The 24,170-nt window shown below is 44.6% G+C and overlaps 1 protein-coding gene and 1 long non-coding RNA gene across 17 annotated transcripts in view; one reads left to right on the top strand and one right to left on the bottom strand.

Annotated features, from left to right (window-relative positions):
* Positions 1–241: 241 nt before the first annotated feature.
* On the bottom strand, positions 242–17,268 carry LOC102549233 (uncharacterized). 9 transcript variants are annotated; one of them, XR_010058847.1, is made up of 6 exons: positions 17,114–17,268; positions 16,884–16,966; positions 7,021–16,353; positions 6,693–6,898; positions 4,471–4,833; positions 242–3,081 (listed from the first exon to the last, which is right to left on the bottom strand). It is a non-coding gene; the product is annotated as an uncharacterized LOC102549233 (long non-coding RNA). The 9 variants fall into 9 exon arrangements; XR_010058846.1 differs by having other exon boundaries at positions 16,242–16,353; XR_005497259.2 differs by having other exon boundaries at positions 242–4,833; positions 16,242–16,353.
* A 45-nt stretch (positions 17,269–17,313) lies between these two features.
* The window catches only part of Ccdc28a (coiled-coil domain containing 28A), a 15,279-nt gene continuing 8,422 nt past the window's right edge, over positions 17,314–24,170 (top strand). For 3 of the 8 annotated variants that reach the window (XM_063266008.1, XM_039081106.2, XM_063266001.1), the window contains exons 1-3: positions 17,314–17,452; positions 19,421–19,621; positions 21,790–21,953. In XM_063266008.1, coding sequence (XP_063122078.1) covers positions 19,464–19,621; positions 21,790–21,953 — 322 coding nt within the window. In that variant the 5' untranslated portion in view covers positions 17,314–17,452; positions 19,421–19,463. Of the gene's footprint in view, positions 17,453–17,515; positions 17,655–19,195; positions 19,622–21,789; positions 21,954–24,170 lie in introns of those variants that run through there. The other 5 variants (XM_063266007.1, XM_063265998.1, XM_039081103.2 and 2 more) reach the window with 3 other exon arrangements.

Here is a 24,170-nt window from a genome sequence, read left to right as displayed (position 1 = left end):
CATGAAGCCTCAAGACAGATCTCCATGCTAATGAGGTACCCAGAGGCCTGGCGGGCTTAGCGAATAGGTTTTCCTTACCAGACATTCCTCCCCACAAAAAGTTTTTTTTTCTTTTTCTTTTTCTTCTTTTTCTTCTTCTTTTCCCTTTTCTTTTTTTTGGAGCTGGGGACCGAACCCAGGGCCTTGCGCTTGCTAGGCAAGCGCTCTACCACTGAGCTAAATCCCCAACCCCCACAAAAAGTTTTTAACCTCAGGTCTACCCTGAGAAGGGGGATATGATTTTACACATCCACTTTCCACCATGACAATAAATGCCTTAAAACTATGGACTGCCTCTTTTCATCGGGATCTGCTGTGGGAAGTGATGGAGAAGGCCTTCACCCACAGAGCTGCCATTTAGTCTTCCACAGAAGGCCTCTCTGCACTCCTAGCCACTATGGCCACCAAGCTCAAGCTACCACCTGTCAAGTCAAGAACTCATCCTCCCTTAGACCCCCACCCCAGCGGAACCAGCCAGAGCTGCCCTCCTTTTCCCCCAGCCCTGGGCTCCCACTCCATTCGCAGCTCTTCAGAGACTTCCAGCGGCACCTGGGTATCCAAGAGCCTGAGAACCAAATGCTCCCAGCCTCTTCCCAGGCCCGGGGACCCCTGAACCAGCTCCAGCTGTCCGGAACCTCAGCCTGGGCTTTCCCGCTCCCGAATGGTGTCTGGGGCTTCCCTTCGGGGTAAGAGCGGTCAACTTCCTGTGTCCCGCCTCCCTGAGCGGCCGGCCACGCCCTGTGGCAGAGTGGACACCGGACCCACAACCCTACACGTTCTTACACTTAAGCGTATGTATGCACTTCAAACGCTTGCTGTTACAGCGGATATGTCTGTGTATATTCCCTGGCTCCCTTTTTATCACAACTCCTGGATCATGAGGTAAGAACAGTTTTAGTTTCCTGTTACTAACTTTCCAGAACGCTCTTTAGCTGCATTCCCTCCTGCTCAGAATCTTTTTATTTTATTTTAATTTAATTTAATTTTATTTTATTTTGGAGCTGGGGACCGAACTCAGGGCCTTGTGCTTGCTAGGCAAGGGCTCTACCACTGAGCTAAATCCCCAACCCCTCCTGCTCAGAATCTTGATGGTACCTGGTGTAGTTAGACTTATAGAATTCTGTTATCTGTGGTAAGATAGGCTGTTTTCCTTTAGTTACTTTATTTTATTTTATTTTTTTACTACTTTCTGGTAATTCAGAGGATGGTGTCTCCTTCCACAATGTGGGTTCCAAAGATTGTACTCAGGTCACCTGGTTTGGTGGTAAGTACTTTTGCCTGCCAGCCATCTTCCTGGGCTTAGTTCTAATTTTTATTATCTCATTTCTAATGAGCGTGAAGACATTTTTGAGTGTTTACTGACCACTTCTTCTCTTCTGTAAATGACTTGCTCTAATCTTTTTTTTTTTTTCTTCATTTTTCACAGAGTGTCACTAAGATGTTCAGGCTGACCTTGAACTCACTCTACAGCCCAGGCCAGCCCTCACTCTGTGATCATCCTGACTTACCCTCTCAAGGATCTGGGATGACAGGCCTGAACCATCGGGCCCACTCAGCTCATCAGACGTTTGCCTAGGCTGAAATCACTGTGTGCCAAGCAGCTCATGAAGCCGGGAGAAAGCCATTTGCTGAAGTATTTTAGTTGGAACTCTATGCCTGACTTTGTATAAGAAAAGCTTAAGCTGTAACACTCTTGTTATTCTAACAGCTTTAACTTTCTGAATGAAGTAACTGAGAGACAATAATGCCTGATGACTGCCAGCTAACTATGGAACCAGTGAAACTCTAGTAGATAGTGGCGGTGAGCATCCTACCCACTTGCCTCAGATTGTCAGGGAACCATCCAGACTCCTCATCAGATCTCATCCTTCCAAGGCAGGAGAGCAAGAGACGCTCTTGGAACTCGGCTTGGATCCCCTTCCCGTTACAGTCTCAGGAAACGTTTTGACTATTTAAATAATATTTAAGCTTTTCATTCAGTCCCATCTTGTTAATTTGCCCTCTCTTCCTCATAACATAATCCTACATTCTAGGTTGCTGGAGTTAATGGTAAGGTTGCCAGAGCATAGCTGGCTGGACAATAAATAAAATTCATTCACAGCAGTAAAAACTGTATTGTTGGAAGATAATTTATTTTCAGTAGAAGCCATTGCCTTTCTCAGTGTCATAATGAGTGTGTGCGTGTACATGTGTGTGTGCATCTGTGTTGAAAACAGGGCCTCAGAGCCTCATGTACACTATTGATGTACTTTTTCTTTTTTTTAAAGAAAGTCTCATATATCCCAGATTGGTCCTGAACTCCCAATGTGGCAGAGGATAACCTTGAACCTTTGATCCTCCTGCATCTACCTCCTGAGTGCTGGGATTTTAGGTGTTCGCCACCGCTCCTTGTTTATGCAGGTATAAACCCCCAAGGTCTTGTGGATATTAGGTAAGCACTCTCCAACTAAGATACACCCAGTGCCAATAGTATTTTAATAAGAATGACTTAACAATGTTCAAGTAATCAAACTAAGACAAAGTGAAAAATTATTAAAAACAGGAGGGGAAAAAAAGCCTTGAAGATATCACTTCAACTTGGATGCTTTTAGCTCCCACATACAGAAATGAAATTTTATAACAAATCAACCAACAAATAAAAACAATGGGTAGCTTCACTATAAAATATTTGCTTCAGTATTCTATCATCACCCCTGTAAACCTTCTCTTTTGGATATTAAAACAGTACTGATTATTTCCTTTTGCTCATACTAACAATTAGGAGCAGTATTGTAGACTGAAAGGATGGTCTAAGATACAGCATTAATTTTGACCCTACAGCACCTCTAACTGCAGAAACCAGCCTCTCTTCCTAGCGTTCTCTTCTAGGCTGCAATCTCTCTCTCTCCTTTTTTATTATGTTGCTCAATTTGTGGGAAAGGTTATTTTACTTGGCAGGAAGTGAACCTTTTCTTACAACTTGGGGCCCAGTCTTTGTCAGGACAGACTGCACATACTTACTCTCCAGGGAGAACTGCAGAGAGAACTGGCAGGATGTTGGATCTGTGAAGAACATATGGAAATTCTTAGATGCAGATATTCTAAATAGCATTACCTTGAGAGCATGTCCCACTGAAAACAGAAAATTTAACAAATTCTGAAATCTACTAAATTGTCATCAGACCTCCAACATGTTCTTTTTATAGTCCTTACTCCATAAATTAACTTTTTAAAACTGGAAAATAAAGCCAAAAGTATGAATCCTAAAAACATTTTTTTTTGTAGTGTCTTCCTTTAAAAAATGAAGTTTATCGCTTTGATTCTGTAAAAGATTTGGGACTAGGTCAATATAGGGGTTGGGATAATGTCAAGGTTTTATAAGAAAGGGATGCAAATAAAATATTGGAGATGTATAAAAAAGAGTTAAAAACTTGATAGCTGATGAGTCGAGTCATAGGACTTTATTAGTACTTGCCACATAAGGGTGAAGCCCAGAGCCTGGATCCTCAAAACCCATATAAAGACAGGCATAGTAATGTGATCTGTAATCCCAGTGAGACCGAGGGCAGAGAAAGGAGGAATCCTGAAGAGGTGCCAGGCCAGCTAGCCTGGCATGGACGGTGCAACAGCAAAGAACCAAAGAAAACAGGATCCTCGCTCAAAGAAGATGGAAGTCAAGAACTGACGTCTGTGGTGGCTCTCTAACCTCTACGTATGGAGGCAGGCACACTAGGTCTCATGCACATTCTCTGGGGTACGCCCTCATCCACGCCCACAAACTAAGTCACAAATAAAAGATGGCATTGACTGTGAGAAAAAGGCCTGCAATCGTATACTTAACCATTTCTAAAGCTCTTACAGGAAGGTATGTGTGGCATTCTCGCTTGAAGGAAACACAAGCTGATCCTCTTCTTTTCCTCACTAAAGTAAATCCCTAGCAATTGTTTTTGTCACTTGAGGGGAATGGCAAGATCCTCTTCACTCTCCTTCAGTCTAGTGTAGATTTCTCCCCTGGTCTGAAACTCACACCGGTGGAGACACACCTTCATATTACATAATACATATAGGGTATTGGCCAAGAGAGGTACAATTGTACCTGTGATGGGGACACGCCCCTTCTCTATTGCGTGGACTCTTGTCAGATCACACAGTCACTTTTGGAGTCAGGCCCATCTCTTCTCTTTCCTTTCTGCTGAGTGCTGTGATTTTTACTCTTAGGAAAATAAATATACGCATATATGTGTGATATAGAATATTTACAATAATACAGTGCATTTGGACCATATCCACCCCTTACTACCTTCTTCTAGTTCCCCTCTGAGAACCCTAATATGTTCCCCGCCAAATTCATGTCCTCTTTTTTTTTGTTGTTTTTAATAACTCACAGAATCCAACTGTGTTGCTCATGTGTACATGGCTGTGGGTTCATTCGCTTGGATCTGGGTAGCTCACCAGCATCAAATGTCCAAAGAAGAGAGACTCTGCTCAGGCAGCCTTCAATTGCCAGTATCTCTGCAGCTAGGGCCACGGTCCTCAGGAGCCAGTCCCCCATTGATGCTGGAATTCTGGCTGGTCTGACTGTATACAGGTTCCACAGCTCCAAGTTCATGGGTGCAATGCTGCCTACCCAGCCTCTTGCTTCGTTTTTATCTCCTCACTTGTTTGATGCTCCCTGAGCCTCAGAGCAGGTGAAGGTTGACCCGGATGGTCCATGAATGACTGAGCACACCCGATTACTTCTTCTTAGCCCTTTGATTAGCTATGAATGCACCTCCAGAAGGTGGTTCTCTGACCACCTCTGAGAGCAGCACAGACCTGTGAGTGTAAACATAGATATTTAGAAGGTAGTTGGACAACATGGCCATTTAGCCAATATGAACAACAGGAGGCTCTCCCTACTGGGGGATTGCTGTGGTGCCGTTTGTATTTTAACCAAGTACTCGGGTGATTTCAAGGGAACCTTCTCCCCATTTTAACTGGTCAAATAAAGGCTAGAGCCTGTGACTGGGCAGTGAAGAAGAGGTGGGGACGGAAGTCTCAGGGAGAGAGAGAGCATGGAGGGAGGGGGAGATGAAGAGAGGGAAGAGAGGGAAGGGAGGAAGAGGAGGTGGGAGGGAGCTGGAGCCTGAAGGAGCTGTCAGTAGCAAGGGATCTCGTAGCCGGGGAATAGAGCAGAGCAGTGGTGACTCTGCCCAATGTAGTCAGGCAGCTTATAAACATTATAACTGAATTACGTGTTCTTTGCGCTGGTTTATTGGGGTTGGAGATTTACCACAACATGTCCCCTAGCGCCTCTGATAACCTCACCTATGAGGTTTTGTAACTATGCTTACAAAATTAGGCCTGGTAAAACAGGCCCAAACCCAAGCGGGAAGGACTGGCTACCCTACAACGGGCCAGCTCTAATGTCCTTATTTTTGCTATCCATATTTTCTAAAGTAAATACGACATCTTGGCATGTGGGAACATAGCTCAGTGGTCAAGTTGTGAACCACCGTGTGGGTACATGATCCCTGCAAGAGCAAAGTATTCTTGACCACTGAGCTATTATCTCTCCAGCCCCAATATTCAGTTTCATTGTGTATTCCCTTTGAGACAGGGTCAGACTGTAGAACTCTGATTGCCCTGGAACTCACTGTGTAGACCAGACTGGCCAAGAACTCACAGAGATCTGTTTCTGTCTTCCGAGTGCTGGGATTAAAGGTGTCAACCACACTAACCTGAGTTTGGTTCTCCAGCATCCACATAAAAAGGTGGGCAAAGGAATAAGGCAGCCAGTCAGGAGGGAGTAGGTAGAGGGAGACAAGGGATGTTCTGCTTATATGCCTGAATACTTACTATGTATTGCATGTGCCACACACACATACAGAACACCACACAGATGCCTACACGCACACACATACATACACGCAATTATTTTTTCAACTTACAAAAAGAAGTTAAGATGAATCATAAGGGCTACTATAGTGTACCTGGGGAAAATTCTTATTTAAATTACAGAATTACTTCAATAGTGAGTTAGTTTTGGCAGCAACAGCAGAGGTAAGAGCTTGCAGTGGGCAGAGCTCAGTACAAATCCTAGCCTTGGGCTGGGGATGGCGCTCAGGGCAAAGTGCTTCATATGCAAGCTTCCCAGAACGCACACATAAAAAGTTGGGCATAGCAGTGCATCCCTATGGAGGTGGAGTCAGGGGCATCCCTGGGATTTGCTGACCAGATAGTCATACTGAATCAGCAAGTCTCAGAATCACTGGGAGATGAAGATCTTAGCTTATCTTAGAAAAGAATGGGGAGAATAGAGGAAGATCCTGGACGTCAATATCACACACACACACACACACACACACACACACACACACACACACATACACCACCCCCATCTCCAGCCTTGATCTGAGGATCAGGTATCTCAGTGTCACAGAATTTGCCTACCATGTACAGAGGCCTAGTTTCCACCCTTAACACTGTAAAAATAAAAACAAATATAAATAAAAGTTCCTAACCATGCTGGGATTTGGGGAATTGTGGGGAAGGCTATTCGGGAATATGGAGGTTCTCCATGGTGCCCAGTTTATGCAGGGCTGGGAACTGAGCTTCATTCTTAGGCCCTTGGACAGAAATACAGGCCCTTGGACAGAAATACATACAGATGTGTCTTGGACAGAAATACATACAGATGTGTCTGTTGATACGTGTTGATTGGTTAGCTTTGCCTTCTGTGCCGTCATCCTCCGTTCCCCTGCACTGACTTCTTCATGTGATCAAAGCACTTTATTCTCATCTCTGTGACCGCACCCACACTGTAATTGTTTGCCATAAACCCGTCTCTCGTTAGATTATGAGCTCCCATGGACTATGTCTCTCCCATGTCACAGCGACCCTGAGGAAGAAAAGGCACCAAGAAGTCATAGCGCCAGCAAGCAGCCCTTCTCTGTCCCTGAGCACCTGACTCTAAGGATTGCACTTTTCAAAGTAGAGAGTCCATTAGATGGAAGGGCTTACCTCTATCAAGAGCTGCTGTGTGTGGAAGCCAGGCTGATGACTCCCAGGGACCCACCACTTCTTAGGCATGCTGTACAACTCAGTTCTTCATGCTTAAGCAATGGGCATTTCACTGACTGAACCATTGCCCAGCTCCACCAGCCTAGTAGTTTTAAATTTTTTTTCCGGAAGCCACCAGCAGACATTGTTTGGGCTTCACTGGCCACAGCAAGGCCACATGGGTATCCTCCTTCAGTTCCAGAGTGCATCCAAGAGGTCACTCGCTCTGGCCTATACTAAAGTCCCATATCTAAAATCTTACCATCTCCATTTAGAAAGCAGCATGGTCTTCTGTCCCCTGAAGAGAAGTCCCTCTTCTTGTTCTTGTGTATTTATTGTTTTCCTTTCTTGTTCTAGATATAGGGTTTCATGTAGCCCAGGCTGGTCTTGAACTTAGTGCATTGTTGAGGCTGGCTGTGAACTCCTGACTTTCCTGCCTTTACCTCCCAAGTGCTGGCACTGCGTTAGACATGACACCTTACTGTTCCCTTCCTCCCTCACTATCTTACAGATGTTTGTTCCAGAAGAGGATGGGGAGAGAAAGGAATGTGTAGAGATAAAGGACTGTCTGTCACCTCGGGTAGCCTTGGGTGAGTCCACCATATTGTAGTGGTGGTTCCTGAGCAATCTTGAGCTATCTCACATCCAGGCTGTGACCTGTCCCTCCCTTTCCTTTTCATGAACACAGTTCATCAAATCTTCCTCCCACCTGCCTTTCTTTTCAGACCTCAGCTCCAGTTATTTAACCCCAGGATACCCCCTTTTGGCCCCATGCAAGCACTTTTTAATCCTCTTCCGCCTTCTGTTAACTATTCTCCAGTCACTTCAGGTAAAGCTTCGTCACTTTCAGACCTGTCTTGTTCTGTGAATACATCTAAAACAGCTCCATTCTAGTGAGTATGCACAAAGTGGGAATCACAACATCCTCAAGGAAGGAAGAAGGGCCATTCACTTTGAACTGTTCTAGACTTAGGAAGAATGCTGGCTGGTGTTCCAGAAGGCAATCCCGTGGCCCCTTCAGATTCTTCTCCCACAGTTCACTTCCTTCCTCTCACCTGGGCCTGTCATGTGCAGAGAAGGCTGCTGAGGGCTGGATAGGAGCCCAGGTTAATTTCTTAGCTATGGGACTTGGGGCCACTATTTAGCCTTTGTTTTCTCATCTGTCAAGAGGGATCTTAGTATGTATCTTTTAGGTCATCATAAAATGATTTGTTTAAATGAAGCACTTCAGGAGGCTTTTGGCACAAAAGCAAAATAAAGAGAAGTTAGAAATACTTCCTCAAACATGAGTATTCAAAATTTTAAAATTTTACTTTTATTTCTTCCTTTTAAAAATGCTATTACAATAACTTTTCCCTTATAAAGCACATCTTTTTTTTTTTTTTTTTTGGTTCTTTTTTTTCGGAGCTGGGGACCGAACCCAGGGCCTTGCGCTTCCTAGGTAAGCGCTCTACCACTGAGCTAAATCCCCAGCCCCTATAAAGCACATCTTAAAACCACAAATAGTGCTTCAGCCACGTGACTAAGTAGTCTGATAAAAGTAACCTGTGGCCTAACCACTACTGATCGTGTTTCTATGGATAGCTTCTTCCTTCTCTCTTCAATTTTACAGTTTGGGGATTGAGCACAGGGACTCATTACATTCAGGGGAACTGCGCCACTGTTAAGCTACATCTCTGGGCCCACAAACATAATTCTAAAGTACAATTCATTTGGACCATAGGGGATGTTTATAACACATACAAATAAATATAAAACAATACCTAGTATTTAGCTTACTAGAAAATCTGTTAAACTTTTGATAAGGAATTAGCATTGGCTGTCATTGCTGTTCATCTAGCTCTTCTGCAGTCTAGAATCAACTGTTTATTCAGTTTTCAGGTGTGTGCACGCATGTGTGAGTTCATGTGTGCACAAATGTGTGTGTGTGTGTGTGTGTGTGTGTGTGTGTGTGTGTGTGTGTGTTAGAATAGAACAGGGCTTCAGACATGCATAATTCCATCGGCCCCAGGATTTGGAGTTTTCAGCCAGACACTCAGGTCATAAAATACTGTTATATGAGATATCTGCGTTGGGCCTGCCGTGTTCACTTGCTAGAGGGCCCCAGTTTCCCAGAGAGAAGTCCTCCACTGATGGACGGTACCCTCAGGGGAGAGCACAGAGATCAACAAAGGCAGATTTACAGCAAGGAAGCTGGGCCTACCAGTGCCTTCCTTTTTATTCCCTCTCCAAATAAGGAAGTGGCAGGATTGACCCATGCTTTGTTTATTCTGGATTAACAATTACAAACTGTTGGTGATTTAGTTTTTTTAAAAAAATCCAAGCTTTCCAGTAAATTTGAATTTCAGGTTAACAGGAGTGCTTTGTTTTTTCCTGTGTTCTGAATGCAGTATTTGAGAAGACAGAACAATATTTCTGTTTATCCAAAGTTCAAGATTTGCTGGCCACTGTGTTTAGTCTGGCCATCCCATTTGTCAGATGAGCTATTTCTGAACATATTGCCTCCTCTCCATAATTATTCTTTTTCCAATAATGTTTTTATTCACGGTACATCCTGACTGCAGCCCCTCTTCCCTCCCAGTCCTGACCTTATAAATCCCTGCCCGTTATACCCTCCCTTTACCCTCAGAGAAGGGAAAACCCACTTGGGTACCACTCCACCCTGGGATATCCAGTCCTGGCAGGACCCCGAACATCCTTCCCCTCTGAGGCCCGACCAGGCGGTTCAGGTAGGGGAAGGGGATCCAATAGCAGGGAACAGAGCTCCGCTCCTATATTTTTTTGCTTTGAAGGATTGCGTTTTGAGGAAGAGCAAACCAACAGCTTGTCACATACGCTTTCAAGTTTCCAGAAACCCCAAGAGTTACCAAGAATTCTCATTTGCATTGAAACTGAGGAAGAAATCAATAGTCTCACATAATAATGTAACTATATTTTGTTTCTTAGCTGGCTCTGTACAATTGCAGAAATAGAGGACAACTACGTTTGCATTAAAATGTGCTTATTTTCTCAAAAAGTTAGTGAACTCTTGTTTGTCCAAAACAATTAATCTGAGAGAACACTGCCACCTGGAGATCAGAAGAGCAACGCGCTTTCTAATCGAAACCGGAGTTAAAGAAACACTGGCTTTGACCATGCCTTTCTACTTGGGCCTTGGGAAGTTAATTTCCCCTAATAGGTTCACACTGACTAAACTTTCTTAGCTTTTACTATGCTGAGGACACTGGCGTTGATGAATATAAAGACAGTAAGACCCAGATCCTTCTTTAGGCAACTAACCTTTAGTGAAAGACAGGCAGTATATATAATCCTAGAAATCCAAGATTCAAATGCACAGTTGAATCTAAATCACAGGTTGGGCATGCTGGCACACTTGTAATCCCCAGAACACTAGAGGCAGAGGCAGGAGATTAACCTCAAGTTGAAGGCCACCGTGTTCTACATACGTAACAACCAAACGTATATAGCAATATTGTCTAAGAAAAGAAAATGGAAACCTACTTTTATATGGCAGGAAGAGTGTGCTTCTTATCTCTAGGCTGGCAGGCCATATGATGGTTTATAATTTCCCACTCATTGTGGAGATCCTGCCTCCTGTGATGCTGTTCAGTGTATACATAATTGACACTTATTCCCCCCTGTTCCCCTCAGACCTCACACAGTTGTTGAACATGGTTCTCTTCCTTGGACTTCACATGTTAACCACCACTGCTTTTCATTTTGCTTTTGTTTTTCCAGACAGAGTCCCTTTATGTAGCCTTGCCTGTCCTGGACACACATATAGTCCACGTAAGACCAGGATGTCCTCAAATGCAGAGATCTGCCTCCTGTGCTCCCAAGTCTGGGATTGGTGTGCATTAATGCTACAAGCAACTAGTTCTTCCTGCCATTCCAGCTGTCCTTCTTACTGCCTTCCTTACAGCCTTTAGCAACAGCACGGACTCCACCTCCCCACCCTCCACCAATGTCCCCCTCCACAACCCCAATGACTCTCTTTCCTCTTTATCACAGAGCACATGGGCATTCTCAATTTCCCATCTCCCAACTCAGCCTCCAGGACACCTGCATGTATCCAGTTGTCACCACTAATTATGACACATGGCAGGCCATCTACCTTCTCCTGCCTCTGTAGAAAGGTTTAGTTCCCCAACGTGCTAGCTTGCTTTCCACTGCTGTAGTAAAACCCTGACCAAAAGCAACTTGTGGAGAAATGGGTTGATTTAGCCCCCACATCCCAGTCAGTCTATCACCGAGAGAAGTCAGGGCAGGAAGCTGGAGGCAAGAAGTGAAGCAGAGGCCACGGAGAAACCGTGTTTATGGGTTTGCCCTCTATCACCTCACCCAGACTGATTGATTGATTTTAACCAACCACCATCTGTCCAGCATCCACAGTGGGCTGGTTAGACCCTCCCACCTCAATCATTAATCCAGAAAATGCCCCACAGACTAACTTGCCTACAGGCCAAAGTGACGGAGGATTTTCTCCATTGAGTTTCTCTCTTCTAGATCGCTAGCGTGTATCAAGGTGACCAGACACTCAATGACAGAAATTAAGCAACTCAGATTGGAGAGTGACAGCAGTTTGGATTTTAAATCCTATCAGGTATAAACGAGGTCGTTCTTTTGTTGGTTTTCTCGAGACAGGGTTTCTCTGTATAACAGAGACTTGGCAGTCCCGGATTCGCTTTGTAGACTAGGCTGTCCTCGAACCCTCATATTCAGAGATCCACCTGCCTCTGCTCTGAGTGCTGGGATTAAAGGCATGTGCCATCACACCTGACAACAGGGCCATTCTTTTACTTCCTGTCTTACTTTCCTCCCTTGCCCTTCCTATTACTCAGGGTTCTCTAAAGAACAACTGTCAGGATGAAAGCACCCCATTATCTATCAGCATATATCACACAAACACATCATACACATATGGGGATTAGCAGGCTTTACAGACTGTGGTCATGGTATCTCTTCAAAGCTATAGAAAAGGCATTCTTCTGTCTACTTTTTAGCTATTCTTTCAAGTACTTTTAGCATCCTTATAGTACATGGTGATACCAAGTTGAGAAAAGGAAAGGCTGTAATATGGTGTAGCTAATTTCTGACCATGGTATGCTTTGTTTTCTACTTAATCCTTCTTTTAAAGCTATTCTGGCTACAGGAGCTTGGGAAAGATTCTCCAAAGATCAAAACCACCTCAGATGTGTCTGTCACTGTCTTAGTCAGGGTTTGTATTCCTACACAGGACATCATGATCAAGAAGTTGGGGAGGAAAGGGTTTATTCGGCTTACACTTCCACACTGCTGTTCATCACCAAAGGAAGTCAGGACAGGAACTCATACCAGGCAGTACCCTGGAGTCAGGAGCTGATGCAGAGGCCATGGAGGGGTGCTGCTTACTGGCTTGCTTCTCCTGGCTTGCTCAGCTTGCTCTCTTATAGAATCCAGGACTACCAGCCCAGGGATGGCACCAACCACAATGGGCTGGGCCCTCCCCGCATTGATCACTGAGGAAATGCCTTACGGCTGGATCTCATAGAAGCATTTCCTCAAGGGAGGCTCCTTTCTCTGTGATAACTCCAGCTTGTGTCACGTTGACACAGAAAACCAGCCAGTACAATCACCTACCTCATGAACTTGGTAAGTACTTTAGCTTTATTTTTTTTTAAGATTTTACTTATTATTATATATAAGTACACTGTAGCTGTCTTCAGACACACCAGAGGAGGGCATCAGATCTCATTACAAATGGTTGTGAACCACCATGTGGTTGCTGGGATTTGAACTCAGGACCTCTGGAAGAGCAGTCAGTGCTCTTAACCACTGAGCTATCTCTCCAGCCCATACTTTAGCTTTAAAAGAGAAGTGTAAACTTGAAATGCAAAAACTAAATTGGAATATTAGCACTGTAGAACCCCCATAAAACAAGGTTTTAGTTTGCTTGTTTAACAAGAAGTCATCAGACAATCCAGAGGTCGCCTGATCAGATTCCTCATCAGACCTCTTAGAGGAAGGCAGGGATAACAAAGCCTGCTCTGCTGAGGAAAGAGCATCTTCCTGGGCACTGGTGATGTCATCTGGTCAGCTCTGTGGCCTGGCTGACTCCTTCAGATGCTCTGGCTTCAGGAGCAGCCTAGCCAGTTGTGCCATTGCACAGCTAAGATATTGCACAACTGCCATTTCAGCATTTGGGGAGGCCAAGGCAGGAGGATTCCACATTTGAGCCAGGCTGGTCTACAGCAAATCCTACCAAAAAGAGCTAAGCACGGTTTCATGCTTGTACCCAGGAAGTCGAGGTAGGAGGACTTTGGTGCGTTTGAGGCCAGGCTCAGTTAGAGTAAGTTCCCTGTCAGCCAAAGCCACATCAGAAGAGCATATGTATGGTGGTGGAGGGGGTAGGGCAGGGGTGGCAGAGAAGAGACACACTGCTTTAACTACTTTATTATCAGAAATAAAATTGGAGAGCTTGATTCAGTCATTACATTTACTGAGAACCCATTTTATGTCATTCTCCGCCATGTGCTAAAGGTTCTTAATGAAATTACAGCCTAATGTAGTATGTTTATCAAAGACCATACACATGACAATACTAGATGTCTAAGTCTTTTAAGTAATAAGGGTTTCTTGTGTTGTTTTTTGGCCTCACACTAAAACCTACTACATCTTAGAGTGGAAATGAAACAGTTCCTCTTGATTCATTGTTTTTGCCGCTTTTGGTGCCAAAACTCAAATCCAGGACCTTGAGCATGCTGGGTCACTGCTCTGCCCCAGGCCCTACTGCTCCTTCTATGACACCATACATACATTCTCAAGAAACTGTTACTCATGGCTGCTTCACCCAGTGGATCCTCCCTCTGGTACTTTCAGTTCCCGGGACCTCTCCAAAACGTACTTGTCTCTTCAAGAAGTCTCTGGAGAGTTCTCCTCCAATCTCAGCACCGTTTTAGAGCTCACCTCAGAGCAGAGAAGGTTCCAAGTTTTGCCAAACACTGGCATAGCTTTTGGGATAACGTACCCATGAAGGTTGCAGCCCTGAAGCAAGTCACTATGACCTTATACTGTGGCCGGTTCCTAAACTGCTTTCCCTCCTTTCGTTCTTTCGTGGCATCATTTTATAAGCATAGAACCCAGGACAGGCAGGGCCTTTAAAAGTCTTGAGTGATTTTGTTGAAAATGTCTTACTTTGGTTTACAAACCCTCCCTGACCTGATCCCCTGCCAATCTTGGAAAGTTCCATCTGACTCCACCTCTTCCTGCCTCAGCACCCCGCACTCCCATGATGCCATTCCTTCAGTTCTATGGACATGCTAACCACATTTCTAGTTTAGGGCTTGGGGAGGGGGCAGATAGAGAAAACTAAGCCATTTCTTTATCAAGGCATGCAGAAAGATTGAGCAGTGACTCATCTTGGCCTAGGCATTCTGGTAGGGAAGGAAAAGAAGGAAGGAAAGAAGGAAAAAAGGAAGGGCACAACTAACGATGGACAGGCCTCCAAGTAAAAACAAACAAAAGCGAAACTCCAAGTGAACATTCCATAATAGGAAACTATAAGGATAGGGTGAAACCACATGTTCATGCATCAGCGTGTTCTGAACTGCGACACCTGCTTGTATTAGTTACATTTTCTTCACTGTAACAAACTATCGGACAAGAGCAATAAAGAAAGGAAAGGTTACTGTGTCTCCCAGTTTGATGACCAACGCAGTCTCTCCTGCTGCAGAAACCATGGCAGCACGAGTGTGAGACAGCTAGTTACACTGCATCTACAAACAAAAGCAGAGAGCTGGGTGCTTCCTCCTTTTTGTTCAGTCCAGGGCTGGAGCCCAAGGAGTCTTCATTCAGTATTAAGTTTTCGCCCAGTTTAACTTCTCTGGAAATGCCCTCACAGACAAGCCCAGAGGCCAAGTGGTTCCACCTCTAATCACGGTTAAGGTGACAAGGAAGAACAATCGCCACACTGGTGGCCTTAGGAGAGCATTTGTAGCTGAACAGTGAGCATAAGAGCAGCTTCCAGATGCAGTTATCACACGAACACTTCACAGAAAGATTCTTGGTTCAAAAACCAAAGCCAGGCATGGGAGCTTATGTTTGTATATCCCAGTACTTTGAAAGGCAGAGGCAGGACGGTCATTACTAGGTAGGGACCAGCATGCCTACATAGCAAGTTCTAAGCCAGTACCTGCACATATGGAGGCCTCATCTTAAAAAAAAAAGAAGAAAAAAAAAAGATGTAAAAACAAAGGAAAGTCACGCCATCCAGGAAGTTAATGGAAATTGAACTGTGGTTGGATATTTTCGGCACTCTGGATTAAGTGATATGTGGGATATATCAATAAAATATTGGAGATGGAAAAAATGTAAGGTTGGAACTTTAATGTCCCGCAGGCCCATGTTAAAAGGTCCCCCATGTGGGGACAGATTGGGAAGTAATAGAACATCTGAGACCATGGATCTTATAGTAAGTCTTTATGTCGTTGGAGGGGCTCAGAATAGGCATTCAAAATATGAGTACTTGTAATGTAAGGCATTTATTTACTTGGAGACAGAGTTTCATGAGGCCTAGCCTCCCCTTGCTTCTACCTTCTCAGAGTTGGATGGCAAGCTGGTGGTTTCTCTTACATACATTCAGAAGGGCATTTTCCCCCCGTGTTCCTAAATTATGTCATTGGCTGAAAACTCAAATGTCCCAAAGTTCAGGTGGATTCTAAAGGCTAAGAAAAACCTAATACTTCTGGACTAGATCATCTTGAACAACTGTTGTCAGGATGTAATGAAGGACTTAGCTTCCCATTTATTCACGGACTGCCAATGATCCAATTCTTTCTTCTTCTAACTCTAACTGTTAGCAAAAGTTTGCTTGGGGGGAGGGCATCATTTGGCAAGGCCTGCCCATACAAATATGACAATCAGAGAGACCCTGGGAAAAATGTGAAGATTGTATCTATGTGCAGGGCTTATAACTGTGATACTGGGGAAACAGTCACCACCAGAGGAATTTCACACAATATGTAGTACCACAGCGTTAAAACAAACCCCGTGCAGCAATGCCTACCAAGAGAGACAGATCCGAAGGGTGTGAGGGGGTGTGAAAACCAGGCTGTAGATCAATTGACAAAATACAATTCCATTCACAGATTCCCAAAAGCCACTTGATATGTTATGTTACACAGTAACAGTTTAACTGTACACACCTAAATTAGCGAGCTCCATTTCCTAGTGACCCTGGTGGTCTGTGGGAAGCGAGATAACCAAAGGGGATGAGAACAGGAGATTTTGGCTCTTCTGAAGTCCAAGTTCTTTAACCTAAAAATACCAAATTATGAAATATAATGTATTCATTCTGGAAACTGGGGCCATTGAATGCTTTGTGGTTTTGTTTTTTTGTTTTGTTTTGTTGTTGTTGTTTAAAGAATCCCAGGTTTTTGGTTTTGCTTTTCCTAATGGAAGAACATCTCATAGTAGAGCTTAAGTACTTAGTAACTCCATCTTTGCTCTGCCTCGCTAGCATTGACATAATCTCTAGACACAATTTTCTCTCTAGGTAACAGGGAGATTGAAGACCAGAGCCGCTTCAGTCTAAGAGGCTCGGAATCTAAAATTTCCCATCACCACTCTAAGAAGGCCATCCACACCAAGGAAAGAGAGATAAGTTTTCTTTAGTTGAGGACTGAGCCTTCTCTCTCAACTCCCAATTCCTTCTTCCAGCGATGAAGTGGGGAGTCAGATAACAAGATTGATCAGCCTTTCTGAATTTCTGATTCATTTCTGAGACGGGGATTAAGACATTATCTTAAAGAACTGTAGTGAGCTAAAGCGGGACGGGTGGCACAAACCTATAATCCCAGCACTTGAGAAGTGGGGGGCAGGAAGATCTCTAGAACACAACCAGTTCCTGTAGTGTTCGGTATACGAGACTCTGTCAAAAAAAAAAAAAAAAAAAAAGAAAGAAAAGAAAAAGAAAATGAAGACAGACTGATAGCAAACACACAGAAAACCTAAACGAACTCACCACCACCCCCAATCGCAATGCTTAGACACTGGCTATTTACAGAATCACACTTACAGGCTCAGCATCAGGAGTGGCTGAACCGAATACCGCATTCCAAGCCACACTAAAGGCAGCCAACCCGAGATGTGGATCCGCTGCTAGGGTGACAATAGGCTCCGCCTTCAGATTTGTTCGAAAAGCATGCTGGGAATTGCAGTGCATGGGGGCGGTCCCTCACCGAGGTGGCTGGCCGCTTCCGGTGAGGACAATAAACTGCCAATTCCCATGAAGACATTGCAAAGGCAGAAGTGGCGTGGCCAAAAACAACTACTCTTTCCTGCGGCCGCTGGAGCCATACCTGAAGGAGGCTATGGGAGTACGGAGCCCAAAGCAGAGACGCGAGCCCCGACAGAGGTACCTGGAAGAGGCGGGGCTTTTGCCTCACTGAGGGCCCCGCCCCGATTACATCACTTCCGTAAACAAAGGGCGCTTGCCCTGGGTCTGTGACCCAGTCTGGCGACCTGAGTGGGCTCTTGCTGCAACTCTGGCAGAGGCTTTAAACTCTCTCTTACCTTTTCCAGACGAGGAAGGGTAACCACAGCCCTTTCTTCCTTCGGTATGTAATGGGATGAGGGGACCCCGCAACCTGCTCCTTCGAGCCCCTCGGCACTTGCTCTGATCACTGCTGGGTATAGATGGGTCATCGCTGGGCTAGGTTGCAGAAGGGAAATGAGGTGAAATCCAAAGGAACCTCCGGTGATTCTGGATAGAAGCGAGGCCTGACATTCAACCGTGAGCAGTTCGTCCTCTTTGGAAAGGTCCCTCGTATTTGTCATACAGAAAGGATTTCAGGGTCTTGTGACAGATGTTATCTTCCAGAAAAGAGTAAATCGCAAGCTTAGTCCCTCAGAGACCATTGGTTTATTGGCGATGCTTTATGTGTTAACTGGTTCCCACCCCACCCCCGCCTTTCGTTACCAAATGTGTATTAGCACGCATAGATTTGAAGGTTACTGTATTTACGTGTATCATTAAACAGATCCTCATCTCTTGGAAACCTGCTCAGTCATCTTTAAAGTTTTATTTAGTCAGTATTACATCTAAACAATTCCCAAATGACTCATGTGGATTCATTATTGATATCTGAGATTAGAGACTGAACGTTGTACCCCTTTTTCAAGAAAACCCTACCGTGGCTAGCGAAACAAAAACAAAAATCGGAGATTATCTTTATAAGTCCCAACTAATTCTTTTAGGAGTGACGGTAGTCAGTTTCAGTCTTTTAAAATAGTCGTGGCAGGACTAAATTCAACACTTTTACATTTAAAATTTGTTAGATGACTGTGCACCGGTGCTACTGTGCTCCTGGAGGCCAGAAGAGGGCACTGGATACCTTAGGACTGAAGTTACTGTTGCAAGCAGCCTTGCTGGGCCTGGAAATCGAAACAGATCTCTGAAAAGAGTAGCCAGTGCCGTCCCTTCGGCCCCACAGTATTTTTTAAAAGACCTGATATTCATAATGCTATTAACAGTTTGAAGGGAGGGATAGATATGCATTTTTCTGACACTTTTTTTTGGTGATACATTAATAATAGAACTAAGAGAAGCTCAAATCTAAACAGCTCGTCTTGTGGCACATCCCCATCGTCCCAGGACTCAAAAGCAGAGGGAGAATTATCACCACGAGTTGGTAATTTCTCAGCCAGCCAAGGGCGTAGAGCAAGATTGTTTTTTACAAAAAGAAAAGGCAAGGTAGCGCACACTTTTGATTAAAGGAGGATTTATGCCTTTAATCATGCAGGAGACAGAGGCAGGTGGATCTTTGTGAGTTCCAGGCCAGCTGAGTTTACAGAACAGACTCCATGTCAGACAGAGCTACATAGCGACACCTTGTCTATAAATAAATATGTGTCTGGTCGTGGTGGTGCATAGCGTACCAATACAATGTCTATTACATAAGCTTTCAAGGTGAGGTGTAGACTACGGGTGCCCTAAATACACATATATTTGAATCTGCTCTAGAGGGGAGATTTAAAGGTGAGTTAAAGCTCCAGCAAGGCTGGGGTATTGCATGAGCGATTTGCTTCTATTGGTCACTTATATAATGGTGGCTTCCTGAGGTTAAGGGCTTTGTCTTATTCATTTCTGTTTTTCCAGGACTGTTAACAGTGCCTGGCTTGCAGAAGAGAGATGGTAGATACTTTGCTGACGCCCATGAACAACTGTCTAATAATTTTCGAAAGCATTCTCTCCATTCACACATCTTCTAAGTATGCATAGAAGTATATATGGACTCGACACAATGACTCGTGGACTCTCTCTTTGACTCTCACTTTACATCTCTACGGCATATAGCTGTAATCACCGTGTTTTCATATTTAGGTCTTAATGAAGCTGGTATTGATGCAACAAAGATTTTAAGACAATGGAAGAGCGGAAAGCAAAGAGGAAGAGTCCCAAGTCCTTCAGTGCCCACTCTACTCAGGTTGTTAATGCCAAAAAAAATACCATCCCAGCTAGCAAAAGCACAGGGTTTTCAAATCCCGCGTCGCAGTCAACTTCCCAGAGGCCAAAGTTAAAAAGGTGGGTTCTCTCTGACACTTCATAGTGAAGTGCTATTGAAAAGCTCTCTTCTTTGTCCAACCGTTTTCCCCCTCCTGATTTGACTTTGTTTCCGGTGCTGTGGATTGAACCTGGGTCCTCGCATGTGCTGTGCTCTCTCTCTGAGCCACAGCTCAGCCCATGCTCTGGCTTCTAGAGCGACAAGTATTACAGTTTCTTTTGGATAAAAATCCAGAAAGGAGTCGTCAAGCCTGGAAAGATAGCTCAGTTGGTAAAACTCTGGTCTTACAAACCCGAAGGCTTGGGTTTTATCCCTAGAACCCATGTTGGAATTCCTGGGTGGTAGCTTGTTCCTGTAATCCCAGCCCTGGAGAAGACAAGAGGATCTCGGGGCTTGCTGGTCAGTGTAGTTTAATTGGTGAGCTCCAAGCCAACGAGGCTCCCTATCTTGAAGAAGTGCTACTGGGGCTGAGATCTAAGAATGTCCTCTGACCTCTACATGCATGCACACAAGCAGGATGTGCACACCCTCCTGCACAGACACACATGCGTATAAAGGAGACAAAGTTTAGTAAGTACAGTTTTATCGTTTATGCCTGTTTTCTCTTTTGGGAGGTGCTAATTTGGTGGAGTTATCTGGTAGATAAAAACTTTCACATTTGAAAGGATAGAAATATGTTTGCTACACCAGAACTTTAAAAAACTCTAACGGACTCTCTCCACTTTAGAGCATGGTTCTCCTGGGGATGTTTTTTAGGAGGGAGGAATGGGTCTGCACCTGACCATCTGAAGTAAGTTCACAGGTGAGGTAGTAGGCAGCACTTGTGGGATTTCTTGTTACCTTGACGAAGGCTAGGGCCACCTGGGAAGCAAGTGGAAAATGCCTTCAACAGATTAGCGTGTAGGCAGTTCTGTGGGGCATTTTCTTGATAGTAATTGATGAGGGAGCCTAGCCCACTGCAGACAGTACCACCTTGAGGGGGCGGTTCTGGGTTGTACAAGAAAGCAGGTGAGCAAGTCAGGGGACAGAGCTCCCTCTGTGAACTTGCTGCAGTTCTTACATCCAGGTTTCTGCCTTGAATTTTCCACCCTGACTTCCCTTCAAAGTGGACTATAAACTGTAAGTCTATTAAACCCTTTCCTCCAAAGGTTACTCTCGGTCATGGTCTCTATCACAGTAAGAGCAAGCAAACTGAGATACTGACCAATGTGATTTAATTCCCTATAAAATGCAGGCCTTGGGGCTGGGGTGACTTCTCAGTAGATAAAGCGCTTGCCAGACAGGCATGAGGACCTGAGTTTGGATCCCCAGCACCCACGTAAAAAGGTGTGGCAATGGGCATCTTTAACTCCAGCACCAACAAGTATGGAGATAGGGACACTAGGAGCGTGTGGCTCAGGCAGTCTAACCCATATGGCAAGCTCTGGGTTTGAGTAGAGAGTCCATCTCCAAACACAAGGTAGAGTGCAACAAGGGAAGTTATCTGACATTAACCTCTGGCCTCCACACACGTGTGCATATAACCATGTACATGCATGTACCATCTCTCTCTCTCTCTCTCACACACACACACACACACACACACACACTACACACACTACACACACCACACACACACACCACACACACACACACACACCACACACACACTACACACACCACACACACCACACACACACTACACACACCACACACACACTACACACACTACACACACCACACACACTACACACACCACACACACCACACACACTACACACACCACACACACCACACACACACTACACACACCACACACACTCACCACACACACACCACACACACACCACACACCACACACATACCACACACACATACACACACCACACACCACATACCACACACACACACACACTCTTCTGATTTTTTTTTTTAGATTTATTTATTTTGTATATGAGTACACTGTAGCTGTCTTCAGACACACCAGAAGAGGGCATTGGATTTCATTACAGATGGTTGTGAACCACCATGTGGTTGCTGGGATTTGAACTCAGGACCTCTGGAAGAGCAGTCAGTGCTCTTAACCACTGAGCCACCTCTCCAGCCCCTGATTTTTTTTTTTAAAGTTCATTTCTTTGAGCAGTTAGACAGGAGTTTAATCTAGAGCAGCCTGAGAGCTCCAACTAAGGCTAATTGCATCACTCTGCAGGGTGACGAAAGAAAAGAACAAACCTCCAGGAGGAGAAGGGAAGGGTGCCCAGGCCACACCCATCCAGCACTCCTTCCTCACCGACGTCTCTGATGTCCAGGAGATGGAGCGCGGGCTCCTTAGTCTGCTGAATGATTTCCACTCAGGAAAGCTGCAGGCGTTTGGTAAGACCCCATGCTCCTCTCTAAGGCTATGCATGCTACCTTCTGCATGTCTTACCCTTCCCTTAGTTGGGTATATTCTCGTGTGTACACTCAAAAGTCAGAGGACAACCCTGGGTGTCATTCCTCAGCAGCACTCATCTCGTTGCTTGAGGAAGGGTCTCTCAAAGTATCATTTTCCTGTAGTGAAAAGTAAACGGGGGCTGGATGTGATGACTCACGCCTGTAATCCCAGGCTCTGAAAAGTAGAGGTGGAAGGACGAGAAGTTCTAACTCATCCTCAACCACAAATCGAGATCAAGGCCACTCTGGTCTACCTGAGGCTGTCGCAGAACAAGTAGAACCAGGGAGGGCTGGGTCTGTACCTTTGCTGGTAGCTGGTAGATCGCCTAGTGTTTACACAACCCTTGCTTTAACACCCATCACAGCATAAAAGCCAGGCAAGGTAGTGTACACCTCTAACTCTACCACTTGGGAGGTCCAGGAAGTTCGAAGACATTCCCTGCTACATAGTGACTTTGGAGGCTACCTGGGCCACAGGAAGCCTGCCTCAAAAACAAAAAACAAAACAAAAGAAGCACACATTCAGAGTGCAGGGTGAGAGGGAGAGAAGGGCCACACGATAAATACACATAAAATGTAAGAATTTTAGGTTTTACCGTTGATGGGATATAATTAATGGGAGAGGTTTTTAAAGGGAGTTTTTAGGGCCAGAGACATGGCTTAGTACATCAGACAGTTTGCTCACAGCCATGAGGCTCTGAGTTTGTATTTCAGCACCTGTGTGAAAAGCTGGGCATGGACTCCCTGTGAGCCCAGAGATGTTGGCTGTCAGCCTTGGTCTAGGTTCACTGAAAGACCACACCTTAAAGGAAAGAGGCAGAGAGTGATGGGACAGGAAACCTGACGTTGTCCTCCTGCTTCTGCATGCCAGCATGTACAAGTGCGTCCCTGTATACTACATGACACCACACACATGTGCACACATGTTCACAAGGGAAGGTTAGCTGAAATGTTAAAGTAGGGTTGCAATTGTGGAATAACCACACTGAAATGCCTATTTAAATTAGGTCCTGTGTCCTGTGTATGGTCTTTTTTGTCCCTTTGTTCTTTTTTTCAAAGATTTATTCATTTATTATATATGAGTACACTGTAGCTATCTTCAGACACACCAGAAGAGGGCATCAGATCCCATTACAGATGGCTGTGAGACCATGTGGTTGCTGGGAATTGAACTCATGACCTCTGGAAGAGCAGTCAGTGCTCTTAACCGCTGAGCCATCTCTCCAGCCCATCCCTCTGTTCTTTAGAAGGCAGCCTCATCCACTTCTGAAAAACAAAACCATACCATATAATTTATCTATTTAAATAACAGGAAGTCTTTATCATTTAAATGGGTGTAGACTTAATTTGTTCAATTTTCTTTTGTCTTTTGAATGAACTATAGACATGTCTGTTATGTAGAACCTTAGACAGTTAGTCCCTGAAAGTGTACACTTTTGGAAAGTACCCTTCCTCAAAGTGTAGTCTTTGCTTTTGTGTTTTTGAAACATGTCTTCTACATACATAGTCCGGCTATCCTGGAGTTCGTGATCTTAGGCCTCAGCTTTTCATGCACTGGGATTTTTCCCTTTCTGAGGCAAGGCCTTGTGTATCTCAGGCTGACTTCAAACCCAATGAGTAGCTGAGGATGACCTCAAACTTCTTGTCTTCCTATTGCCACCGGCCTCCAACTGCTAGGATTACAGGATGCCATGATACCCTGTTAATCCAGGGCTGGGGATTGAACTCCGTCACTGCCGGACAAGCATCTGCTATCTGAGTTACATCCTCAGCCCATCTGCTTTGTGTTTTTAAGGTGGGGCTTCATGGATTGTAGGCCGGCTTCAAACTCATTACATAGCAGAGGCTGCTCTTGGATTCCTGATCTCCTGGCCCTACCTTCCAAGGGTCGAAATAGAGGAGTGGGTCACCATACCCAACTCTGATATTATTTTTAATAGAAGTATCTTCTATTATTTTCTTCTTTTATTGAAAGTTTATTAAAGAACCCTTTCTTTTCTTTGGGTTCCCAATAGCAGTAGGCATTATCTCTGAATTTTTGCCAGTCAAGTGAAAATTTTAAGCATCAAACTTAAATCCCCATTCTGCTTGCTAAGTAGTTGATTGCTCTCTTCAGGGCCTTTACAAAGTCTTTAGTTTGGTAATTTCTCACTTGTC

The sequence above is a fragment of the Rattus norvegicus genome, chromosome 1, assembly GCF_036323735.1.
Source record: "Rattus norvegicus strain BN/NHsdMcwi chromosome 1, GRCr8, whole genome shotgun sequence".
In the NCBI taxonomy this organism is placed as follows: domain Eukaryota; kingdom Metazoa; phylum Chordata; class Mammalia; order Rodentia; family Muridae; genus Rattus; species Rattus norvegicus.
Note: the sequence above shows the minus strand (reverse complement) of the source record. Positions and strands in the feature narration are given on the sequence as shown.